This window comes from Telopea speciosissima, chromosome 6 (assembly GCF_018873765.1).
Source record: "Telopea speciosissima isolate NSW1024214 ecotype Mountain lineage chromosome 6, Tspe_v1, whole genome shotgun sequence".
Classification (NCBI taxonomy): domain Eukaryota; kingdom Viridiplantae; phylum Streptophyta; class Magnoliopsida; order Proteales; family Proteaceae; genus Telopea; species Telopea speciosissima.
In genome coordinates this window covers 2,116,353-2,143,732 of record NC_057921.1, presented here as the reverse complement: position 1 = coordinate 2,143,732, position 27,380 = coordinate 2,116,353, and the positions used below count along the sequence as shown (strand labels likewise).

General features: G+C 40.1%; 2 protein-coding genes across 2 annotated transcripts; both read left to right on the top strand.

Moving 5' to 3' along the window:
• The first annotated feature begins 276 nt into the window (after positions 1 to 276).
• LOC122664520 lies at positions 277 to 912 on the top strand. The gene has a single exon (XM_043860367.1). The coding sequence runs from the start codon at positions 277 to 279 to the stop codon at positions 910 to 912; it is 636 nt and encodes a 211-aa protein (XP_043716302.1).
• A 1,993-nt stretch (positions 913 to 2,905) lies between these two features.
• Positions 2,906 to 26,494, top strand: LOC122663715 (pantoate--beta-alanine ligase). Its single transcript, XM_043859345.1, has 6 exons — positions 2,906 to 2,911; positions 19,436 to 19,445; positions 23,670 to 24,321; positions 25,260 to 25,373; positions 25,508 to 25,639; positions 26,328 to 26,494. Exons 3-6 carry the CDS (start codon positions 23,692 to 23,694, stop codon positions 26,475 to 26,477), a joined length of 1,026 nt encoding a protein of 341 aa, XP_043715280.1. The 5' UTR covers positions 2,906 to 2,911; positions 19,436 to 19,445; positions 23,670 to 23,691; the 3' UTR covers positions 26,478 to 26,494.
• The last annotated feature ends 886 nt before the right edge of the window (positions 26,495 to 27,380 follow it).

Below are 27,380 nucleotides of genomic sequence, written 5' to 3'. Positions count from 1 at the left end.
AAAACATTAGTGTAGACTGGAGACCCGAGTAACACCACCACTCTGCCGCATAGGTACTTTTGCTATGCATGCTATAACCTATGATATATGTTATACTCATTTATTTGGTGCAAGTCTTTTGACAGGATTTTTACTATGGCTCACACCCATTCAAGTAGGAACCCATCTCCTCCGAGCGAGAATGATGCTGACCTTTCAGGCACATCTCGATCGAATGTCCCTATTTCCTAAGCCAATCCAAAAGGGGCAACGGTATTGGGAGACTTACTGCGAAATATGAAGCAAGAGAATCAGGCATTTATGCAAGCCTGGGGTACTCAGTTATTGACTGTTGTGCAAGAGAGAGAAAGGCAGCCAGTACCTCCAACACCTCAGTGGATTGATGCCTCAAAGTTGACTGAAAGGTTCCAGAAACTTAACCCCTCCACTTTTACAAAGGCGACAACTGACCTCCTCTATCCGGCACAATGGATAAGGGATATGGAGGGAATCTTCGAGGTACTTCGATGTACTGATGAAGATAAGATCAGGTGTGCTGCCTTCCAATTTAGAGGAGAGGTTAATTCTTGGTGGCAGTCCACTAAAGATAACTTTAGACAATTGTATCCCAACCCTACATGGGATCAGTTTACGGAGACCTTCCAGGGAAACTACTTTCCCCAGAGCTTTCGCGATCAGAAGGAGATTGAGTTCATGAGCCTGACCCAGGGACCCAAGTCAGTCCTTGAGTACCAGCAGATTTTTGAAGAGCTCTTCTACTTTGCTCCCAAGCATATGAAGCCTGATGGCGTCAAGGCCAGAAAATTTGAGAAGGGGTTGAGACCTAGTATTATCTCATCTAAGGTGTTACACAATCTCCCCTCTTATGCAGAAGTGGTCCAAGCCGCTAAGGTGATTGAGGACAAACAGTGAGAGAACTACCATGCTCTCAAGATGGCACGTCAGAGGCCAGTGTTGTTCCAAGATTCTAAGGGACCAAGTGAGGCATAGGAGAGGCAATACCTCGGCTCAACTTTAATATAGAGCAGCACAACAGAAGTGGACCCGACATTTCAGTCACCCCCACCAATGGTGACACCGTCGCTATATGGACCGAACATTCTTTGCTATACCTATCACGAGTTAGGGCATATGTCCAGGAGTTGTCCGTAAGGCGAGCCTGTGGATACACCATATGTGCGATCCCAATCGACCATTCGCTATCACAACTATAATCAGCTGGGTCATAAGTCCAGGAGCTGCCCACATGGATAAACCCAATCATGATGGCAGGTATATCACATGAATCACCATACCTGTTCATGCTTGTATTTGTGCTCCCTTACCTGCTTAGCATAAGATTTAATTAATTATGTGTTAGTTGGCTTATTTGCTTGTATGTTATGGTTATTATTATTATTATGATTTCTTTCTTTCTTTCTTTCTGCGCATGTTTTGCTGATGTTGCGAGTGAGTAGTATAGTTGGTGTTTTAGCATTGGTGAGTATTTTTTTTAGTGTGTTAGCATAGTTAGTTCTGTCGAGGTTGAAAATGGAAACAGGAACTGAAAGATTTGACAAAACTTTACTCAACAATTGGTATGAGTGGAGTAATGGGTCAACAAATGTCCCCTCTATTATTGGGAGCGAACAGCAGGGGATCCATCAATATTCCAATTCATTCTAAAGTTAAGTTAGGTATTGGAGAACCAAAAGTGAAAGTTTTCAGAACAAAAGCCTTGTCAGAAAGTAGTACAACCTAACCTTGCAACCCAAATAATGGAAGTATGACTTTGGGCATGATGTAGAGGATTAGTTGGACCTTTTGTTTCCTGATGATTGTGTCCAAAGATCGAACCTCTTGGGCTCTTATGTACGTGGACCCATAACCCACAGGTCCCAGGACCGTCTTTAACTACATCGTTGGTGGTGAATGTTGCTAGAAACCTGAGTCTTGGTAGCTCAAATTAGACTAAAGAGAGTTATATCACTATAAAAAGAGAGGACCTGGAGTTGTTGGTAGAGGGTGTTACCTTGTCTATGGCAACCTTAGCAGTATAGTCGACACTAGTGGAAAGGATCAAGTCGGCCCAGATTTCCGCTGAGAAGTTTCAAAGGATAAGTGAGGCAATCAAAGGAGACGTGTAGCGAGAATTGGACTTCACTTTGACTGAGAATGACGTTCTCATGTTTAGAGATCGGTTGTGGGTACCTGATAATGCTCAGTTGAGGAAGGGAGTATTATCTGAAGCCCACGGTTCTCCTTATCCAATTCACCTAGGTAGCTACCATGACTTGAAAGAGTGCTATTGGTGGAGTGGGATGAAGAGAGATGTAGCTAAATTTGTGGCATAATACCCCACATGTCGGCAGGCAAAGGCGGATAGGCAGCGACATCATGGACTTATTCAGTCGTTGCCTATTTTAGAGTAAAAGTGGAAGCATGTTACCATGGATTTCCTCACTGGGTTACCTCGTACACCTAGAGACGTCGATGCCATGCGGGTGGTAGATGACAGGTTGACGAACACAACTCATTTCATCCCCGTGAGGATCATTTATTCGAAGGACAAGCTAACTTGCTTGTATAGTGACAATGTGGTTTGACTGCATGGAGTACCAGTTAGTATCATCTTTGTTTATGATCCCAGAATTACATCAAAGTTCTGGAGTGGGTTACGGAAGGCAATGGGTACCTTGTTGAGTTTTAATATGGTTTTCCACCCTCTGACAAACGGATAGTCGGAGAGAACCATTCAGACTTTGGAAGATATGCTTCGGGCCTGCGCTATTGATATGCAGGGTAGTTGGGATGAGCACATCTCACTCATTGAGTTTGCTTATAACAACAGTTACCAATCTACTATTGAGATGAAGTGGGTGAACGTCGCATCCTTGATTCCGAGTTGATCCAGTTAACAAGTGAGAAGGTGGTTTTGATTCGTGAGCAAATCAAGACAGCCCAATCTAGACAAAAGGGTTATGCAAATCAACAAGAAGGGGCAAGTTGAGCCCGAGAATTATTGGGCCATAGGAGATCCTTGCAAGGAATCGGGCCTTGACAGGAAATTATGATGTGTTCCATGTATTGATGTCGAGAGAGTACACTCCTAGCCTGACGCTTGTCTTGACTTGCGAGCCACATTAGCTTGTTGCGGACTTGCCAATGAAGAGTTATATCCCCATGGGAAGGGAGGACCTGGAGTTACCGTAGGAGATGAAGTGTTACTTCAAGGATCGCCAACCAAATGGGTGATGAGGTTCAGTAAGAATGAGAGTTGAGAAGATCACTAACCAAAGGCGTACAGGTTGCACTACCTTTATTTGACAAGAGTCCATGATGTATTCCATACATTGATACTGAGGAGGTACATCATAAACTCAGCTAATGTTTTGATTTGGGAATGACTTGACCTTATTGCCATCTTGACTTGCGGTGAGGACCTGAAGAAAACCTGGGGTGCAACAAGCTCAGTCTCCACAACCATATTATCTCATTGTGAAGGTACCATGGAGTGAGCATTTTTGTCAAGGAGCTTCTGGGTGATGAGAAGACGAAAGGCGATCGGAGTATCCTCATCTATTCGGAACCCCAGACACGTCAAATTTCAAGGATGAAATTTTTAATAAGGTTGGGGGGATATTACACCGGCACCCAAAATATATCCTAATACCCCAGGGCAATTTAGACCTTACCGAATGGTAATGCCCTATGACTGTGGTCAACACTGATAACCTTGGACTCAAAATATTATAATAAGAATTGCCTCAAAGTTTTGGAAGTGTGGGTCAAAGCCCCGTAACTTTCCTTGAAGTTTGGGCCCTGACAGCAGCACCGGAGTCATGATCGAATCCACTGCTAGTGAATCCGATCGATAATCCGCCCGTGTTGTCATACTGGTTTTAATTGTTTTCTTGTGTGGGGCCCACGTCCCTATGTCCCAGACCTCGGGACTATGCCCCCGGACATGGTGGACCCCACCCTTGACCTTTAAATGTTGATTTTGCTATGTTGTGGGGCCCACAAGGCTTAATTAGAATAAATAATGATTTTTCTTTTAATTGGACCAAGCCAAACAAGCCCTAGACTAAAACACATTTTTGGGCCTTAAGCTAAGCCAAACATAACCTAACCAATTGGACCTAAGAACCTTAGCCAAATTGACCCTAAGACCCAACTTAAGATAAAATTGATTTTTGGAGATTTGGGCTGCCAACCAAACTGACCCTAAGGCCCATTTCATTTTAATAGCCAATGGGTTCCTTTTAGGTTTGAGAAGTTGGGTTGGTTCAAGGACCATGGGTTTAACCTTAGGCCAATAGTTGGACCATGGCTTGTTGTAGGAAATAGGGAATATAGTTAAGGGTAGTTTAGGGAGTTTACTTTTATTGTTTATTTTAGCCTTAAAGGAGGGTAAAAGAAGAGGAATCCCTTAAGCTTTTCCCATTTCTCCCATTTGCCCAAACCGTAGAAGAGCAGAAGAAGAAGAAGAAGAAGAAGAAGAAAGAAGGAAGAAGAAGAAGTAGAAGAAGAAGAAGAAGAAGAAGGAGAAGAAGGAGAGAACGGGAAGGAGAACTCAACTCCCTCACTCACATTCTCTTCCTCCCCTCTTGCTGTCTGGATAGGGAAAGAAGAAAAGAAAGGAAAGAAGGAAGAAGGAAGGAAGAAAAGGAAGGAAAAGGAAGAAAGGAGGAGAAGTAAAGAGTGAAGAGGGCTCACCTAGCCTTGTCCTTGGTTGTCTCCATTGAAGGTAAGCCATCTCCCTCTCTATTTCTCTAATTTATAGCTTAGGGTTTTGGATTTTGGAGTTTGGATTTGGCTTGGGTTCCACTTGGGACCCAATGTTCTTGTTGAGGGTATGATCCTAGTCCCACCCTAAATCCTCCCAATGGTGTACTATACAACCCAAGCCATGAAAACTTAGGGATTTCACCCAAAAACTCAAGTTTGGGTTTAGGAATTGGATATAGACCATAGATGGCTTGATGTATTATGTCATTTAGATATTTGGGACCCTAATGAACCTTGGAAGTCATCCGTACAAGCCCTTGAAACCATTGGAGGCATTGAGGATCAATTTGGATGAAGTTCAGACTTGAAAAACCCATTCCTGCTACAAGAGGAGTAAGGACCGGACTCACTATCGTGCATCCTCCCATGGATCCGCTCCCTTGGGTGTGTCTTGGGTGTGTCTCAGGGTTCAACCGGATGTACGGGCGGACTCACACAACAGAATCCGTTCGTGGATCCACCCGCAGTTTATCGCATGACCACTGTTCAATATTTTAGTCATAACTTTGTCTATGCATATCATATCAATGTGATTCAAGTTTAGTTATAAAATAAACTCGAAGGGCTACATTTTCTATGAAGAAACTATGGACCCAATCCAAATAAAAGACCCTCAAAAGTTGACCCAAACCTAGGTGATATGTTGTGACAGCAACTTAAGAACATGGTTGTAATCCAGTGACCTCGCCCACATTGTGGCTGCTTGTGTAGGACTTAATAAATCTTGTTGGGGGTTAATTACCACCTAAAGTGGCCCCCTAAATATATTAATTAATTAACCTATCGAGGTTCCAAGGTCTACCCTTGATGCCCTTAAAACCCCCTTGCTGTCCTATGGGACTTGTGACCTTAATCTAGAAATGGAAAAGCCCTAAGGTGATTCCAAACCCTTGAATCCCCAAGACTAATGCCTAGGTTAAGCCATGGTAGCCTTGTTGGACCTTGAAGTGATCCTTTCGAATCCTATGGTCCCAATAACTTTAATGATGAAGAAGTGGAAGAGAGAGAGAGTTAAGAATATCATACTATACAATAGTAACACTTGGGGAATCCTAATGGGATCCCTCCACACATATTCTAACACTTGCTCTCGCACCTTTAGGCTATCGAGCTCATACGGGAGAGCGTGTACCAAAGCAAACACTAATAGACACCTTGAACATTACACAAATCATTGGTGAGTGGGGGTTGGACTTTGTTTGTTTATTGAGTGATTCTATGTTTAAATGTTATGTTTCATTTTGAATCACTTTACTTGTCATACTTCATTCATAACACATATTTGCATTATTTACTTATGGTTATGATCATGTGAATGTTAGTTGATGGTTATATGTTGTGATGTTATTGAAAATGGATGAAATAATTATGTAATTGTTTAATGTCTCTCATCATATGTTATGTTTGACCTGTTATATGTCATGTCGTGCCAGTACCCGGGTGATAGATGGAATGGGACGTTGATACACCCAGAATACCTCTCGATACGATAGATTCATATAGCATTTTGCACAATATTGCATTTGTATTTTGTATTAAAGGGACACGGGAGGTAGATGAGTAAGTTCCTACACCATGATCGCCTTACTGATAATCCAGCCCGGGGGTCAAGGGTAAGTTCTGGTACCATGGTTGAGATTATCAGAGGTTTGCTGAGAGACCAATGGTGTGTTCCGGGACCGGCAGGCTTCCACTGACGTAGTTAGGGTTATATCATTGGGGATCGAGGGTAAGTTCTGGTACTAGGGATATGGCTCTACTATGTCGTAGGTTAATGGTGTTGTATCGTTGGGGATCGAGGGTAAGTTCCGGTACTAGGGATATGGCTCTACTATATCGTAGGATAATGGTGTTGTATCGTTGGGGATCGAGGGTGTGTTCCGGTATCAGGGATACAATTCCATTACTCTACATAGCATAACATTCATGCATACAATTCATCTCATCATCATCATCATTATTCATATTACATATCATATTGTTGTGTATGTTGCATGACTGTAAATAGGATCTGATGTGCGAGTCATCATTGGTGGTATAGGACGTCAAGGATGTTTGCTCATCAGGTTTGACTTGCAGTCTCATATTTGTTGTGTGTGTGTGGTTCAATTTCCTACTCATTGGGCTAGTGGAAGCTCACCCCTCGTGGAACCCTTCTTTTTAGATTGTGTTGTAGGTTTATATCGAGGTGCAATGGAGGACTTGGACGATGCGAAAGCTGGATTTTGGATGTTAATCCTTTAATTATTTTATGTATTTTATGCTGCATGTGTTGTTGCATTTTAATGTAGTATTCTCTTTTCTTTGTATTCTTAATTTTTTAATGTAGTAACTTTTGGATTAAATATTGTACTCAAAGTTAACCTTTTATATATGTAATATCACTGTAGTTATTTCCCTAAGTGAGAATCAGGGGTATTTATTTTAAGTCTTCCTCTATTATGATATCAGCCCTGATCCTTGACTGTGTGACTGTGAGGTAAGCCACTGCATCGATGATCCTGGTGGTGATTGGGATGTTGGGAGGCATCCTAGTCATACCCCATTTATAATATTTTATCCCTTATTGGGATAGGGGTGTGACAGATGTAGTTATGGAAAAGAAGGATGTAGGAAGGATATTTTTCTTATGCAATGAATTTAAATTTATGTTTTTATGCAATTGATGTCATGTATTGAAACTATTGTTTTTTGCAAATTTCATTATTATTAGTTAGTATTTGTCATCATCAAAAAGGGGGAGATTGTTGACGAAAAGTCCTCACACACAAACTCCATCATCCATTGTGATGATATCAAAGTTTTGATGATAACAAATAAACCAAATTATACTAACTCTTGTTTGAGATGAATAGAATCCATATACAAGAGCATGGCACCAAGTGAGGGGGAGACCTCAATTCAAGAGGTTGATGATCAGAGCAATTGAAGCCATAGTCCAAGCTTTCAAGACATCAAAGAATCATGAAGTAAAAAGAACACATCATAAAGACAAACACTCAAGCGAAGCAATGGAGCTCAAGACTTGAAGTATATTAAAGACTTAAATTTGTATTCATTTATTAATTTGTTCTTAGGTCACAAATTGATGTAATGCATACACACACAAATGCATACATATAGAATGACCTTAGGAGGTTTATTTGAACCCATTTCATATGGTTAAGACCAGTGGAATCGCCCTAAGTTAGTCCGACAAAGGACTTAAACTTTTTTAACAAAAATATTGATTCGGCATACCAGATCCAGAAACGGTATACCGGTTCTATATACAACCTCAGACATGATTTTCTCGAGAGCAGACGGCTTGCTCCGGATTGGATCCGGTATACCGGATCATAAACTCATTCCGGATCATGATCCAGCATACAGAATCAGAGAATCTGACCGTTGGACCAATGGTTAGATTGGGGCGTTTGGTTGATGGTGCCAGAGGAGTCGGATTCTTAAATTGGATCAACTTCTTAAGAATTTGGTTCATGTGGATTTGGATTCTGATAAAAAACCTGTTTGGTTACCCAAATTCTATCAGGTAGAATCCAGCTGGAAAATTGTTTGGTTGCCTTGGTTCTGTCAGGTGGATTCTAGCTAAATCCATATATAAGACTGTTTGGTTATCCTGAGTCTGACAGTTGGATTCGTCCTGAAGTTTGGGTACCCATGAATCCATTAGTTGGATTCTACTTGAAATATGTTATTTTTAAATAACTTAAAAAAAAAAATTTTATATACAACATGCATAAATTTAATTATACTTTATTAAAATAAGATTAAAAAAATAGATTAAAATTGAAAGTGGTGATATGACACTGCAATATATGGTCTTTCCCAATTTTTTTTGTTTCCATACTAATATAAAAATTTGTAGTAACGATGATATGGTACTTCAAGTCTACAACAGTCAAATATGGAATACATTGTATTAAATTGAAGTACATACATATGGGAAAAATGCATATTCATCTTCTATTTTCATCTTCTCATAATACATCACCTGTTAAGATATAATGTTTTTACAGCATCAAGGATCTCCTCCAACGTCTTTGTATGCTGCTCACATAATCTTGTTTGTTGTTTTGAATCTTTAATTTTACTAGTTAGGATTCTCTCCAGATTTTCTTTGGATTGACTTGAAGTTAGTGGGATGATTGGTTCATGTTTGTTAGTATTCTCCGCTTGGTTGTTTGAGGAGGATGTTTCTCCATCATCTATAAATTTAAAGAATCCACAACCAGTATATTTTTCCTGCTAGTAAATGAAAATTTTTTTTTGTTAAACATGGGTAAGAATGAATTATTACAATGATAATAATATTAAAGAGGAAAATTATATGATAGCCATACTGCGGTAGAATTGGGGCAACACCAAAAATCTCACCCTATGTCTGGTCCTCTTGTGCACCTACAGACCTTACACTGACCTTTTCCACAGTCACACATTCTTAAGTGGTCCACCCACATAAAAAAAGACATGTGAACAGGGCATTTGAAGAATTTTCTTCCTGGATTATTCGTCGTAGTTGATGTAAATATGTTACATCGACTTTGATAAATTTCGCATCTACCAATAATGTCCATCTGGATACATTGAAAATTGAAGAACATAAGTAAATAGCAAACGGTCCAATGGCAGATTAAGAGGTGAGAACTAAAAATCCAAAATTTGAGATCACATCTAATATTTGAGGAGATTTTTCAAAACCCCAGATAATAAGAGGCTTGGATCAGCCTCAAATAAAGGTCGAAGGACCTTATTAGGGAGGGCAATAATGCCTCAATATATTAAGAAATAATAAAAATTATCACCTCCATGTTAAGCATAAAACAATGATAGAAACAGAAATGAAATAAATATGTAGAGCTGTTCTTAAAATGAAACAGACAGTACCAAGAGTAATATTGTTCCAAGATAACATTCTAAAGAAAACTACCAAAGAAATATAAGGATGAACAGCTAAAACATCCATGTCAAGCTTAATATCTCACAAACACAAAGTTATAAGTTCAATAAACCACTATTTCACCCAAAGCATCAAATAAAATTGCCCTTCTATCTTATTAGTCGAAGATAATACTCAATCATTTGAGGCCTCTTTTCAATAAGGGCAGTCCAAAATAGATTAGCCTTATCCTTCTTATCCAGCGAAAACTCTTTTATAACCATTTGTTTCTCAAAGTCAATCCCTGGAATGGCATCAATTGCTTCATGTAACTTGGTTGCTAAATCACTCTCTCTGGTTGATATAATAGATATCGCCTTAGCTATCATTTTTAATGGACTGGCAACCTTATCAACACCTGCTTTCTTTTTCTTTGAGTGGGATTGTCTTTTGCCAGATGTAGAAGCTCTTTTCTGTGAACGGCTAGTACTCTGATTGAGAGGGGAATTACCTTCTTCTTCTTCAACATCCATGTCTTCAGTCTCAAGGTTAATATTATCAAATGCCATTTCTTGGAAAGGCAACTCTTGGTCTTCATCATGGGCTACATCAGCAGCGTGTATGGAATCTACCCCTGTGGCTACTTCATTGCCTAGCCAAATAGCTATTTCTACATGAATTGGTAGAACTCTATGCTCTTTCCAATATCGTTGCTCCTTCTTCTGCCAAACATTCAAATATATCGCAGCTTAGCATGTCACAGATTAAACAATTCTTGTTTATTTGTTGGTGACAAGTTCGAATTCTTCCACTCCTTCAAATGGTACCTAACATTACGATACGGTTTCAAGAACCCCATTTTGTTGGCAAACCCAGCATCAACTAGATAAAATTTACCTATAGGTACCACTAACTTTGTTTCACCATGTCTTGAATGGCTTCATCTAATATTCTAGAATCTACTACAGATCCTTCCCAACCAGATAGTATGTATGCAAAATTTCTGTCATAATCACATGCAGCTAGAATATTTTGAGATATAGTTCCTTTCCTATCTCGAAACCTGCAATGATGAGCAGCTGGAACCCAAGCTGGTACATGTGACCCATCTATGGCTCCAATGCAGTTCTTGAAGTAGGGGTAGAAGCTTCTTCGGTTATTCAATATTTTTTCATGGGTTGTGGTACTTGGAGGAGTCAGTAACACTGGGTACAATTTAAGAATTGCATGTAATATTTTGTTAAAGTATCGACTTACTATCTCACCAGAGTGTCCAAAATTATGCTTCATAATTCGGTTCTTAACATTATGGGCAATTTGTGTATAAAAATATCACCAATTGTTCTTCGACTGGAACTGGGTTGGTATGAAATAATAGGCCACCATCTTGTAGCCTTTGACATAAGGTATAAAAAGACCTTCTACTCATTCTTATTAAATCTCTACAAATCGTGTCGAAAACACCAATTATTCTCTCTGTCTCAATCCATCCACGATTACTCTCAAGCCGATAAGGTTGTTTTGTGAGGAACAATTTGTTGTACTTTTCTACTGCTATAACAATAGCAGTAAGTACCCAAATCAATATCATCTCTTCGTTCTCAAGGTCAATATCCATCTAGTACCAAAACAAAAATTACAAAATACGATGAAATCAATTACAACAAATCTAACCATATGAAGTACAAAAGCAAAAAATTTTAATATACTTAATCTTGGAAAACTCCTAAGAATAGGAAGAAGAAGAAATTGGCACAAAGAGCAGCTGATCCAGTGAAAAGCACATTGATGTACTATTGTTTTGAATTGAGAAGAGGAGGTCCATCTCCTCTTGTTTCTCTCAAACCATAAATGATAAATAGAAGCACAGATGAACATCTTTCCAGGCCTATTACAGATCGAATTTCCTTTAGAGTTGATATGCATAAAAGGGTGTACAACACATGGCAGAGGAGCTCGAACCAAACCCCGAGCCAAGGTCAAGCCATCATGATTCAACATTGCTTGATTTCTCTTTCTTTAATTATTTTCCTTTCTTAAACTTGACTTGACTGTTTAAGCCCTAATCTTCTTTATTTATAAGCTTCAAAAGCTTCTGTACAATCACCAAAACTAATTTATTAAAATTTAAAATTCTTTTTTGAAGCCATTAAATACCTATTTCTGAAACTGTGTTCACTGTTCTGCTGTACTATTGTTTTGGAGTTATCTCATCCTTGAAGGCAAGCAAAGGCAGGAGATCCGAGTGGTTTTCGGGGTTGGAGGTGGTGGATGGAGGGAAGAAACAGACAACCATGTAAGGCGCAAGAGTATTATTGGAGCGGTTGACAACTATGACCAGATATCATATGGCAGATAAAACTTTTGCACGATCAATAGTAGTAATAGATAACAAATGACACATTAAATTGCCTACGGTACCATGCCCAAATAAAATTATTATATTACAAAATCATGTCCCCAAAGATGTGTCATTGCCCAAAGAAATAAAAAAGATGTGTCAATGTAAGGAATCGAAGATGTACAAGGGTCCATGACGCATGAAATGACAATTTCCAGGCCTGGTAAAAATACACCTTAGATATCACATTTTGTAGATTAGAAGTGAAGTATTTGACATGAGGGTAGAACTCCCACTTAGAAGTCTCCAGGTATAACATAGATTAAAATAGATTATCACCTCTGAAAATATTTAGAATTTAATAGAGGATGAAAAATAGTTCATATTTGTTTGTCCAGAACCCATTGGCTTTAGTTCTTGAGGGCCTCTATCCCTCCAGTAGAACCCATTATGGTTATTCTTCACTTAGTCCTTGAGGTCATTTGCCACCAAAAAGATCATAACTTCAAGATCCATAGCCCAATTTTTTAAATAGCGGCAACCAGGGGGTTAGGAAAGTGCAAATTTGCAGAACTTTCTGTTGAAAAAATTCATATAATACACAGCCAAAACTACACCTCTATATGCACTCTATTTTCTAATTGTTTGCCCAAATGTTGGCAATATTTTCATTTTTTAAATCATCTTTTTTGATTGGGAGAAGAACAAAAATGTGACTGGTGGGGAAAACCTTGGAGATTGAACTATTCATCTAGAGTGAAAAGACTCACATAAAGAAAATGGAAGAAAATGGACATGATACCCTGTTAGAGATGGTAAAGTATAATTGATTCCATTAACTTGATCTCTCACAATTTGAGAGTATAAATAGATGTACATCATTCCATATTCACTAAAGCTATACATGGTAAGAAATCACATAAAATATAGAAAGTGTTAGAGAAGATATTCATGAAGTTTCCATTCCATATTGCATGTGATATCAACTTTGACTTGCCAATAATAGACTGATTCCATATCACATGTGAGGATCACGATCGGCGGATGAGAAGGGCATCTATATCCTTGATACACCCCCTCAAGGTGGAGATTCCGGAACGCGAATCTTCAACTTGTCCCGGAGAAATTGGAATCTAGTAGTGCCCAATGGTTTTGTGAATGTGTCCGCGAGCTGATCCTTTGTCGAGATAAACTATACTTGAAGTTGCCTTTTAGCCACACGATCTCGCACAAAGTGGAAATCAATTTCCACATGCTTTGTGCGAGCATGGAAAACAGGGTTTGCAGAGAGATAGGTCGCCCATATATTGTCACACCATAGGATAGGGGGACCAGATAAAGGAAATCCGAGTTCACAAAAGAGTGATTCCAACCAAATCAACTCAGCAGATGCATCAGCCAGTGACTTGTACTCGGCCTCAGTGGAGGACCGAGCCACAGTGCGTTGCTTGCGCGAGGTCCAAGAAATCAAATTCTGTCCAAGAAAAATTGTGTACCCACCTGTGGACTTCCTATCAGTGTTGTCTCTGGCCCAGTCTGCATCGAAAAATGCTTGAAGAGTCTGGGCCGGGGACTTCTCAAATAACAACCCATAATTATGGGTGCTCTTCAAATACCGTAGTATGCGCTTCACTAGCTGCCAATGCTCAACCGTGGGTGAATGCATATACTGGCATGCCCTGTTCACTGAGAATGCCACATCCGGCCTGGTCAGGGTTACATACTATAAAGCCCCTACTATGGATCTGTAGTCTGTAGGATTCGGCACTGCTGCACCCCCTGAATCAGATGGTTTCGAAGATGTGGGCATGGGTGTAGTCACACCCTCACAAGTTTCCATTCCAGCCCATTTTAGCAAGTCCGTAATATACCTTTGTTGGCATAATAAAAGACCTTTAGAGTGTGGCAGAACTTCAATACCTAAGAAGAAGTGTAGTGGACCCAAATCTTTGATAGAGAACTCATGAGCCAGCTTTTGAAGAAGAGAGTAAACTGCATCTGGTTCGTTAGAGGTGACCAAGATGTCATCTACATATATTAGAATGTAGCACACATGATGACCATTCCGAAGAATGAACAAAGAGGTGTCGGTTTTGGACCCCACAAAACCAAGCTCAATCAAAAAATTAGTAAGCCGCTAAAACCACACATGTGGGGCTTGCTTGAGACCATACAAGGAACGCTCAAGTTTGCAAACATAATTAGGGTGATTAGGATCCACAAAGCCAGGGGGTTGGGTCATGTACACTTCCTCCTCAAGACGGCCATGGAGGAAGGCATTGTGAACGTCTAACAGCCTGATTTGCCAACCCTGTGAGACTGCAATAGAGATGACACTCCGAATGGTAGTAGGTTTCACTACAGGGCCGAACGTCTCGCCGTAGTCAAGACCTTGTTGTTGATGAAATCCTTTCGCATCCAGCCTGGCTTTATATCTTTCTAGACTACCATCTGCCTTTCTTTTGATTCGAAAAACCCACTTGCACCCAATGAGATTTTGATGAGGGGCAGGAGGTACTAACCGCTAGGTGCCATTACGAAGCAGGGCATTAAACTCCTCAGACATTGCAACATGCCATTCAGCACTTTTAGAAGCCTGTGTAAAACAAGTTGGCTCAACAAAATTATTAGTACCATTAGTCACAATCAAAGCACTAGATCGATGAGTAATCGGTCGGGTAGAGGCATAAATGTCCTGAAGAGGACGAAATTTGGCAGGGGGGAGAGGGAGAAGGGGTTGGTGTAAGGCTCGGTTGGGTTGAGGGAGAAGATGGAGGCGTGGTGGATGGACTCTGTGGTATGGGCTGCGGGCTTGGATGGATAATGGGTGATGGTGGATGATGGCGTGGTAAGGGCGTGCCTATGGAAGAAACACGCATGGGTGCAACACCCCATAGCTGAGGAGAAGAGGAAGCCGTGGGTGGTGGTGCACCAAGAATAGACTCAGAAAAAGGAAACTTGGATTCATCAAAACGAACATGATGGGCTATGATAAACTTTCCCGTAGCAGGATTGAAGCAGCGATAAGCATGATGAGATGAGCTGTAACCAAGAAAGATGTAAGGGTAGGACCTAAAATCCATTTTATGATGATTATAGGGCCTAAGATAAGGGAAACAGAGGCAGCCAAATACATGCAGAAAATTATATTCAGGAACTCTGTGAAAAACAAGCTGATAAGGAGAGACACCATTAGTTACTAGAGAGGGCATGCGATTGATGAGAAATACTGCCATTTCAAAAGCATAGTGCCAATATATCTGAGGGACCTTGCTTTGTGCAAGAAGTGTGAGGCCGGTTTCAATTATGTGACGATGACGACGCTCAACACTACCTTGCTACGCATGGGTATGAGGAGCAGACAAACGATGAGAAATACCCAACTGCTGAAAAAAAGGGGGAAGAGTTCAAAATTCCCCACCCCAATCAATTTGCACCAATTTTATTTTACGCTCAAATAGGCGTTCAACCAAGGCCTTGAATTGAATGAAAACAGAAAATACATCAGATTTGTGCAGAAGGGGATAAAACCATATAAATTTTGTACAATCATCGACAAAAATAATATAGAAATGATGTCCATTACAAGAAACAGTGGGTGAAGGACCCCAAACATCACTAAAAATAAGATCCAATGGAAACAAACTGCGATTGCCTGTGATGGGCAAGGACAAACGACTAGCCTTACCCATCTGACAAGCACTACATAATGAACTATAACCAGAAGAATTAAAAGATAAATTATTTAGACGAAGCATTGTGCGCAAGAGACGCGCATGAGGATGACCGAGGCGACGATGCCACAAATCAAGAGAAGGAGAAACAACAACGTTTGCAGAAGGAGAAGAAGAAGGCAGCGCCAGCTCATAAAGGCCACCCTTACTCGGACCGGATAGCAGAATGGACTTGGTTACCTGGTCCTTCACAAGAAAATGAGAGGGATGAAATTCAAAATAAACATTGTTATCCTTTGCAAATTTTTGAACAGAAAGAAGGCGTTTATTAATTTCTGGAACATGCAAAATATTATGCAAGTGTAAAGAACGACTAGTAGTCGTGGGAACAAAAGAATGACCAAGATGAGAGATAGGTAGACCTTTACCATTGCCAACATGGAGCTGATCAGTACCATTATATTCCTCATAGTGAGAAAGTGAGTGGAGATCCGGTGTGACGTGATGGGTGGCACCCGAATCAGGGTACCAAAGCAGTGAATGGGATGCAGTTGGGGTGGGTAATAATGGGGGATTGGGATGGGCATATTGCGGCATAGTGGATGGGTATATGTAGTTTGCCATGGGATAGGGTCCTGATGTGGGATATGAAGGTTGATTGGTGTTGGTGTAGGGTTGTTGCTGTCGATAAAAACACCGATCAGTGCTATGATTAGTACGTCGACAAATAGTGCACCAAAATCGGTCATAGTTAGGTCCACCACGACCCCTGGAACCACGGCCACGGCCATCACGGCCACCATGACCACCACTGCTAGCCGTGGCTGAGGAAGAGTCTCCAGGAGAAGCTGAACGCTGGGCTGTATTTGCAGAGGGCGAAGAAGTAGTAGAATCAGCAGTCTCTGTGATGGTAAGCTTGTTGAGGAACGAACCATTCAAAAACTCATGACTCAATAGCATGGCGTGCAAATCATCATAATCAATAGGATCTGTGCGAGTCAACAAAGAAGATACCATAGGGCAAAATTCAGATTTCAGACCCCTGAAAATATGTAGGTTGAACTGGGTTGGACGCAGGGACTGTCCAGAAGCCGCAAGCTAGGCAGCAATGGCCTTTGCACGTTGAAGAAACTGAGATATTGATTCATCTGGTTTCTGTTCCAAATCTTGAAGCGCCATAGAGAGAGACATGATACGGCTCTCTGATGGAGCCGAAAAAGCAGTAGATAGTGTCGTCCATATCTCTTGGCTTGTACGTTTGCCGAGAACAAGAGAGAAAACTTCTTCAGACAGGGAAGCCAGGAGTAGACTACGAATCATAGAATCTTGTTGACGCCATGTGGAAGCAGCAACAGGTTCAGTGGGACACGCAGGCATGCCATCAACATGATCGAAAAGGCCAAGACCATCGAGGAACGGTTCTACTTGGGTCTGCCAATAAAGATAGTTCTTAGATGTGAGTTTTATGGAGATGAAGTGATGGGGATTGGGAAAAGAGGGTACGCTGGGCACCCCGGAGGAGATGGCGCCGACAACTGTGGAGGAGAGAGCTCCTTTGGTCATGGTGAAAGAAGAGAAAAAAAAAGAAAAATTAGAGGTTTAGAGATCTCGTTGGAGTGAAGGCTCTGATTACCATGTTAGAGATGGTAAAGTATAATTGATTCCATTAACTTGATCTCTCACAATTTGAGAGTATAAATAGATGTACATCATTCCATATTCACTAAGGCTATACATGGTAAGAAATCACATAAAATATAGAAAGTGTTAGAGAAGATATTCATGAAGTTTCCATTCCATATTGCATGTGATATCAACTCTGACTTGCCAATAATAGACTAATTCCATATCACATGTGGGGATCACGATCGGCGGATGAGAAGGGCATCTATATCCTTGATATACCCACACCCTACAACAGCCATAGCCAACTACTTTCCAATAAAGGTGAAAATGATTTCAAAGACAAGAAGATGTATCCAACATATGGTGTGCACAATCCCATATCATATACAAAACCCCTGTTAGGCTAAGAAATCAAACCAATAGAAGTAAACTTGGTAAATCAAGAGCCCATTAGAACAATAGTAAAAGATACTGAGGCATGAAAACAAATATAATTTGTGAACTGCTTCTGAAATTTTGGATTAATGGGAACAGATTTGATCTTGAAGGATACGTGATTGGAAATGGTAATCCAGATTGGGCATGGACCCATTTGCCTGCCGTTTCAATGGTTCCAGCTGTTTTAGCTGTCTTGAATGCTGGTGTCACATGTGTTGCAAAAACTGTCATGGATGAAATGGCCTATAGGTTGGTTTTAGACTCTCAGAAAATGAGAATTTGATGTTCCATTTTATTTTTTGATACTTCCTGAGATGAATATTTGGTTCATATGGTTCCACTTCCACCCTTAGTTTGTTTTGTAATGGATAAGGTATCAACTTGTCATATCCTCCAATTACCCCCAGTGCATCTGTCAAAAACAACTTATATGGGTATGACTTAGAGCTATTCATTTTATTTTATTTTTTGGGTATCATAATTATGTTGTACGATATGTAATATAGATTACAAGTACTTGACTCATCACTTATTTCATGTATGATATGCATGTTCTACTGTCTAATTTAATGGACTACACCAAAGTCATGCTGAGGCTAATAGCAGTCATAATGAATGGATCCTAGCCCCCAAATTAACTTTGCTAATTTGTTGTTTTACAAGCTGATTTGGCTGTTTGGTTCTTTACAGTAAATAATTTGTCGGCATCCTTCACGATGATTTTCAGCTATCATATGACTAGGAACTATACTTAATGTCCCTCCACTATACTTAGAGGTGCTTGCTATGCCTTTTCACCCAAGCAATTCCCCTGAAGCTCTAGCTTTCTAATCCCTCTTTTGTCCCCTTCTTTTTATAAGCCCCTCTCTGTCAACTTCAGTCCTCCTCTCTTAGATATCTCTTTGATCTCCTCTCTTTAATTTAACTCTCTCCTTATGCACCACTCACTTCCTCCTATCAGATATAACCCCTCTTCTGTTCTCCATTTCATGCACACCTACTTTACTGCCTCTTCTCTCTTCTCCTCTCTCTCTCTTTTGTTTTCTTCCTATTGTTTTTTCTCAATCTGCAATAGAACCTCAACAACACCCACAACAACAAATGCAGCGACAGCCAAAGCCAAACGAAGATAGGAGCAGTAGCAGTAATAGCAAAGGGAAGAACTTAAGATGTGTATTTAAATCCTAGTTGACCATGAAATTTTTATAAAAAACCCTAACTATAATGCAGTTGTCTCAGATAAGGGAGAGAGAGAAGAAATATGCCATACCAGCCTTAATCCAAGATGTTCCTTCCACTGGAGATTTTCAAAACGACCCTATTGAACTTCCTAGAACCTGAAATGGAGAAAAAAATTAGTTAGCAATCAATAATTCCAATTTTTTTTAAAAAACCCTAACTACAATCGAACGAGAACAATAAAGGGAGAGACAGAGAGATACATACACAGAGAGAGAGAGAGAGAGAGACAGAGATAATGAGAGAGAGACAGAGACAGAGACAAAAAATGAGAACGATAGAGAGGGAGAGAGCAGAGAAGAACCTGCGCTTCCTTGGAGTTGCAAATTGTCTTCGTCACAGAGATAAAAAATGAGAACGATAGAGAGGGAGAGAGCAGAGAAGAACCTGCACTTCCTTGGAGTTGCAGATTGTCTTCGTCTTCGGTTCCTTGGAGAAGAAAATGAGATGGCTGAAGACCAGAGAGAGAAAGAGAGTTGTGATTTCACCTTCGCTTCCTCTGTCTCACCAGAGATTGTCTTCATCTTCGGTTCCTTAGAGAAGAAAACGATGGCTGAAGACCAAAGAAACCCTAGCAATCGAATTGAATTTTCATTCTCGATTTTTGGAGTCCACAAGAATCCATCCTATATATATGAGGACCTAGAATCTTGGACTCGATTTGGAATTCACCCCTCTTGTGTATTCCAAATTTACATTGAAAAATGGATTTTCATAGATTCTTAGAATCCAACACGGAACCAGGTTCCGAGAACCAAACACGCAAAAAATTAGGGAATCCAGATTCCGTTGAATCCTTCTTCGAAGAAACCCCCAACCAAACACGACCTAAATGAATTGGTGCTATTTTTTAATCCAAACTCAAAAATAGCTCACTATTGGTTTGAGCTCTCAATTCTATAAATAGACACTTTGCTCAAGTTCAAAAGAATCCTATCACCATTACTAAGAGACAACATCATAAGCTCTATCATTCTAAGTGTCATAGTCTCAAGTGAGCATACATTGATCGCAAGCATTCATTGATCACAAGCTCACACATTCAAGCTCCTCTACCACATCAAGCTTCAATCTTAAAAGTTGGAAGGCAGCACATACTTCTACTAAGGTTGAGGTAACACTTTTACTTAGTAGTTATTTATGATTGGTTAAGTCTTCTTGCTTGGAATCAAGATTGATTCAGTCCTCTTGCTCGGAATCAACAGTTGTTTGAGTCCTCTTGCTCAGAATCAAGAGTTGTGTAAGAGTCCTCTTGCTTTCTATCAAGATTGTTTTAATTAGTGGAATTCTCTCTAAGTTAGAGAGGACTGGATATAGACAAGATTTGATCGAACCACTATAAAATCTTTGTGTTATTTGTGCAATTGTTTTAATTTGTGTTAATAACTTATAATTCCGCAAAAGATTTTATTACCTACTAGTTTCACCTATTCACCCCCTCTAGGTGAATTCACAATTTCTTCATCTTTTGGGGGAGGGGGAATCCTCCTATTTAAAGGGGTACCCCACAAAACACTGCGCCGTATGGAGAAAAAACTCCTCGGCACCATAGATGACATCACAAGGCTGATGTCTGTCATTTTTTATGGTGCCATGTGATTTGGTATGGCGCCATGGACCCCCTCCACGATCGCCGTGGTTGGGGAAAGTGAGTAGTATCTCCTTCGGCATTTGGTAAAAGGGTCTTATAAGTGATTTTTAGGGATGTCAGGGTGATTTGACTAATTTATAGGAGCAAAAGTCATTCTTGAGAGAGATATCGATGTCTGTCCGTGTCCTGTTGTCATCATCGCTGGGGGATGACAAAATTCAGTATCTACACCGGGGATGCTACCTATGGTGTTGCAATAGTACTTTACTTGACTTTTTTGTTTATTAGGTAGAAATTAATAAAATTGAACTTCATCGGGCATTCATGTGGCATGACTGTAAACCGGATCTGATGTGCCAATTATCCTGGTGGTATGGGACGCTAAGGCATTCGTTTATCATATTTGGTTTGTGTCCTTTTAATTGCATTCATGGACTATGTTTGTGCGTGCTTGCATGGTTTAACTGCTCATTGGCCTTAATGAAGCTCAATCCACGTGGATACCCCCTTTTAGATTGTGATGCAGGAGTACCTATGCTTGATATTGCTATTGAGACTCCTTTGGTGGTGGATCTTAGTGATGATCGGTGGGCACCAGACACTTGTGGACCGAGGCTGGATGGGCATGCGATGTTTGTGCCAGTGGGGCATGCTGACTGAGGGCTTAACCTTCATTTTTGATACATTGATGTATTACTTTACTTTTTGCCATCGAGGTATATTTTGAAATATTGTAATTATATCTTGTCTCAAAAAATTGGGTGAAAACAATGGATAATTGACACACAATTAGTTTATAGGATGTACCTGATAGGTTTCCTCTCCATTGATTTTATATTTTTAACTTGTCTTCCGCTACTCTGATTCTGATCATTTTGATTTTGGACTGTGAGTGTTAGTTACTGCATCTGCGATCCTAGTAGATGTTGGGATGTAGGCGTACATCCTAGTTGATCACACTTCCTGGTATTTGGAAGTGGGGTGTGACAGTCAAGCCCCATGTCCGAGTAGTTGAAGTCCACACCTTAAGATTCTAATTTTTGGGAAAAATAGTTTGTACAGTCTATGCATTCGATCGACCGCAGGATCACCCTGCATGATCCACACAATTCAAAAAATGCAGAATTTAAGTCCAAATGGCACGGAGTTTTCTCCAGGGTGCTCGTACATGCGAGGGCACTATGTCTAGATGGTTAGAATGGTCCAAACACACATGTCACAAGGCTTAATACTTTCAAATGGATTAAGGTTAAATGCTTAACCCTAGACTTCCGAAAGTTGCCTTGACATGAACTCTAGTCACTCCTCTGTAGGTCCTACATGCAAGGTTCATGTTAATTTAGGTTTGGGTGTGGTTGTAACAAGTTTCTAAATCTTTTTGTTATAAGGTATTGATCTAGGCAATTTTCCATTTTTTTGGGGAGAGATTTCTCTGTGCAAACAGGGTACACTCCACCTTCTCACATAAACATTTTTTTTTCTTTATTTGGTGCAAACCTTCTCACATAAACATTGTTTATTCATCTATTGGAGGAGAGACAAAAATAATAAAAATTTGAATATCAAGAGGCACATGTATTTTTTTTTTTTTTTTTGATAAAGAGGATTTATTAATGTTGGAACAATGTCCCAGAGAAGTCAGAATACAACTGAAGAGAAGTACAATCAGGTGGGGGGGGGTTGCCAAACTAAATTTGACTGGGAGGAGGCTGCCAATGATGCCAAACGATCTGCCACCGAATTTGCTTCACGATGGGTATGAACAAAGGAAATGTTGCTGAAATTTAAGGCTAAAGTTCTGCAGTCGTGAAGGATAGAGGATACTCTCCAGGGATCTCCTGAGTGCGGTCCATAAGGATATTAACCACGAGGAGGCTAACACTTTCAACTATTAGATGTGAGATGTGTAAAGTAATGGCCATTCGAAGAGCAGTACAGACTGCTAATGCTTCTGCTACCAAAGCAAAATTCCAACCTATGCCTTGTGAAAATCCGCAAACGAAGGATGCGTTCGGGGATCTGCAAGCACCCCCTACTCCAGTTACTCCCGGATTCCCAAGACTAGCTCCAGAGATATTGAACTTAAGAAAAGGGGTGATAGGAGGGATCCACTTCACCAATCTGACCAATTTCACTGATGGTTCTGTAAAGTTCTGTTCTTGATCTCTAGTAGACGTGATGGCCAGGAGAATAACCGTAGAAGAATTAAATGGAATGCCCCTGAATATGAGATCCCAATATGCTATCCAGATGTGCCAAATAATATTGCAGAACATTGAAATTTTGAGCCAAGAATCTCATTGGAGATTGGATGATATTTTCAGGACTTTAAGTATGCCACTTTGGATATCTGGAATCGTGAAAAAATATGTCAATCCCACTTGGTTCTAAATACTCGTAACATGATCATAGTTGACAAAAAGATGAGATGATGTTTGCAGATATTGCTGACAGATATGGCAGATAGGATTTTGAGTAAATCCTCTCAAGTTTAGGAGATTAGGCAAAGGCAGGTTTTGATGGAGGGTCTTCCAAATGAGGTACTGAACCTTCGGGGTAGGGAGATGCCAAATATGCAACCACAGTTTGTTACTTATCTGAATATTTCCTCTGATGGCCAAATTATATGCCGGGGAAATGGAGAACCTGCTTGTGGATATGCCCAGCCATATTAATCGATCGGGTCCAGGATGTATGGGAAGTGGAATAGATAGAATCCGACACACTACATCAGGGGTCACTAATAAAATATTCTATCTCGTTTCCAAGAATGGGAGATTGAGTCAATAAACCAATCAAGAGGAGAGGGAGTCTGCGGAAGAAGAGGAAAAGGGCCGGAAGTGGGTGGGTAATTCGGCTCAAAGAATCTTTTCCCCGATAACAGAAAATCGAACCTGCTTTATGGGTACACTCTCTCTGTCTCTCTCTCTCTCTCTCTCTCTCTCTCTCTCTTCACCTTTGCAGCTGCCCGCACCATTGCTTGCCTGCTTGCTTTTATCATTTCCAAAATCAAATAATCATCGATCGAACATAGCAAACCAAACAAACCCACCTCAAATAACAGATCCAAACAACCCTAATTGCAAAAAAGAGAAAGGTCAAGAGAGAAAGAGAAATCTCTAACCCTAGTCCAATGGAGAAAAGAGATCCAGAGATCATCACGGAGAAGGAACTGATGAGGACATGGTCAAGGTTCATGAGAGCCCAAGGCAAGATCATTGGTCTGGTCCCTACAATGGGATACCTCCACCAAGGTCACATCTCGCTCATTGAAGAAGCTCGGAAATATACCGACCTGCTCGTTGTCTCAATCTATGTAAATCCAGGTCAATTCTCCCCGACCGAAGATCTCTCCACATACCCATCCGACTTTCGAGGCGATATCGATAAGCTGACGGCGTTGCCTGGTGGTGTCGATGTTGTATTTCACCCCCAGAACCTCTACGATTACAGAAACAATGGCAGTGAATCTGGAGACAATGATACAAGCAGTGGTGCTACTCGCCGTAATAATAACAGTGGTGATGCAAAAGAGGAGGGAAGAGAGGAAGCGGTGATGTCGTGCATTGAGAGGCAATCCGGGAATGCGCATGAGACATGGATTAGAGTTGAGAGGTTGGAGAGGGGACTTTGTGGGAAGAGCAGGCCTGTTTTCTTCAGAGGGGTTGCTACTGTTGTGGCTAAATTGTTCAACATAGTGGAGCCAGACGTTGCCGTCTTTGGCAAGAAGGATTATCAGCAGTGGCGAGTCATTCGTCGAATGGTGAGTTTGCTTGCGGGGGGGAAAGTTAACTTGTTATTGATTTCATAGATTCTCTATGGTATAAAAGAAAAGATAGTAATGGGCACTGGCATATCTTTGTATATATGTCTGATTGTTCAATTTCTAAACCGTAATTGATTTTCTGAGTTTTTTTATTTTTTTATTTATTTCTTTGGATCATCTTCTTCATGTTATGAGCGTGGGAAGTCTCCCAAGAAAGGGAAGCAAGGAATTCTGAAAAATGGAGCTTCCAAAAATGATAATGGTTGAAGAATTATTCAGAGAACAGCATTCAAATAAGTGATGAATACCTCAGAAATTTAAGGTCAACTGACAAGCAGGATTATGATTTAATCAGTACTGATCTTTGGTGATAAGAAGAAGAATAGCTCATGATTGTTTGTTGAAGAAGAGATCATAGAAAATGTTTTTGGGTTCTGTGAGAGATATGGTAGAGCAGTGTCCATGTTCTTCAGTTGGTGAGTCATTAGGGCAGTGTTCATGTTCAATTGATCATATGGGCAGACAGTGCTTTTCTATTATATTTTTTGAGTAATCTCAAATACAAACTCTGGCCTTTTGATGCTTCAATTCACCATGTCTCTCGAAAATACAATCCCAGTCCCTTCTGGGGTGTATAGATATACGGAGGTTGTGAAAGTGATAACATTCAATTATACTCGAGGTACTCTGAGCTTTTTCTTGACAGATTGACAGCTAGTTCACTTTAAAGCTTGTTTGGGATCTCAGAAATAATAAGTTGAATTAACCAGCATCTCATTTAATATCACGCAAACAAGAAAAGTCTTGTTCAAAAAACTTTCTTTTCTTATTTGAGTGCATTTGAAGGTTGGGGTCCTCGTTCACTACTTACAAGCGAGGACCTGATCCTTTTATTGCACTGTTATTGATTGATTGTTTAACTGGTTTTCTTTCAGGTTCGAGACCTTGATTTTCCTATAAATGTGATAGGTTCTGAAATAGTGCGCGATGATGATGGTCTTGCATTGAGTTCCCGTAACGTGCGTCTCTCAACTGAAGAGAGGGAAAAGGTTCACTTGACGCCACTTTTGATCTCTCATTTGGAAACTTGCACCTAGTATTTCCTCCTTGTCATTTTGTTATTCACATGACAATGTGGACTCTGTTAAACAAAAACAATGTATGTCCATTTATCTTTGTGCAGGCCTTATCCATCAATATGTCATTGTCAAGAGCTAAAATTGCTGCACAAAATGGGCAAGTTTCTTGCAGTGATTTGCGGAATTCAGTCATTCAAGCGATACAAGAAGCTGGTGGTAAAGTTGATTATGCTGAGGTATATCAATGAGAACTGAAAATAGATTGTTATGGTTTCACTAGCCAGAAAATTTTAATGGAACTTAAATATTGACTAGAGCAATTAAACATGCATAATAGATGTGAAGAGTAACATTTGTAAAGATCAATAGACTGCAAGCTATTGCGACTGTGGGCGCCAAATTCAAACTTTCATCTCCATTGAGTGAATTTCAACTGCAACAAACTTGGAGATTCATGGACTCACTGGAAGTTCACAAAATAAAATTTTGTGCCCTAAGCTCACAATAGATACATGACATTGTCATGCAACCAAAATTTCTTAGATAGATCCATTGGGGGCCCCTTCTATTTATTTTAATTTTTTGGTAGGGGGAGTAAATACTGATGTGGAGATTTGTTCACTTGGGCCTTGATATTTGGAATAGGTGTCAATTGACCTGTTTCTATTCATTTGTAGTTAGGACTTGAATTCATGCTAGTAGGATAAATGAGTAACCTCTAATGGCTGTGAAGCAAATTCTTAGATGTTCAATTCTGATACCTTTGACTTTAAGTTTCCAGCAGTCCTTATGCAGTGAATATTTAAAAAAGGTCCTTGAGCTAAACCCTTTGACCTACACATGAATCCTGCTATTTTTGGAGATAGATCATAAGTGGCTGATCATTTTATCATTTTTTAAGATCATGCATGTCTTTGAATGCAGATTGTAAGCCAGGAAAATCTGGAAGCAGTTGAAGAAATCAAAAGCCCTGTAGTATTTTCTGTCGCGGCCTGGTTCGGAAAAGTTAGGCTGATCGACAACATGGAAATTGATGTGAGAGTCCAACATGTAAACACTCAGGTATGGACTTAAGTGAACCTCAAAAGCAAGTACAAAATTGGAGCCTTTGTTCATACTGTTGTTTTTGTCACAACTTGCCAAATTTAGCTGAATCAACAAAAACCTGCCTTTTTTGTAGGGAAAATAAGGATAATCTCATTTCATTCTCATTATTCTTTGATTAGATGAATGAGTCTAATCACCTTATTTGAAGAGGAATGCCCAAGTAATCTCATTTCACATTTCCTGAGTTAGGGGAATAATTATTTACTGTATCGTTAAGGTTTTTCTCTTTCCAATTAGGTCTGTTCGCTGGTTTTGAATTATCTGATTTGTAAGATTTCAACAGGAGCAAATTTGCAGGGAAACCCGTATTTTGATTCGTATTCAAATAAATAGATCTTCCCTCAGCAAAAAATCACGGAAGCTTCAGAAGCAACTTAGAGAAGAAAGAATGGAATTTTTAAGTTTCTGACCCAACCTAAAAGTTGATCCCCTGGAGTCCAACTTTAGGTAGCATTTGATTTTTTTCAGGCACTCAGACTGCTTTTATATAATGGGGGAGACAGGAGATTCTTGAGATTGGATTGTGAGATAGAGCCACTTCGGGCAACAAAATCTCCTCCAAATTCTCCCACCCATTATCTTAGAAACAAGGGAGCATATCCACTCCCATCCATTCCCATTACATCCCAGAGGCTTAGATCTGATTTGCCTATTAACTATAGAAACTATAGAACTCAGATTTAGAAACTATTGAGATCTCACAACCTGCTGGACAGATCACCAACCACTTTGGAACTATTGTAGGGTTTGGTCAAAGGTAGTAAGGTTCCAAATATCTCAGCCAACTGATGGCCAGATTGATAGATATGATCAAAGGTCTGAAATTAGAAAGTAAGGAGAGATTTAGTAACCTTTTACTTGTAGCAGAAC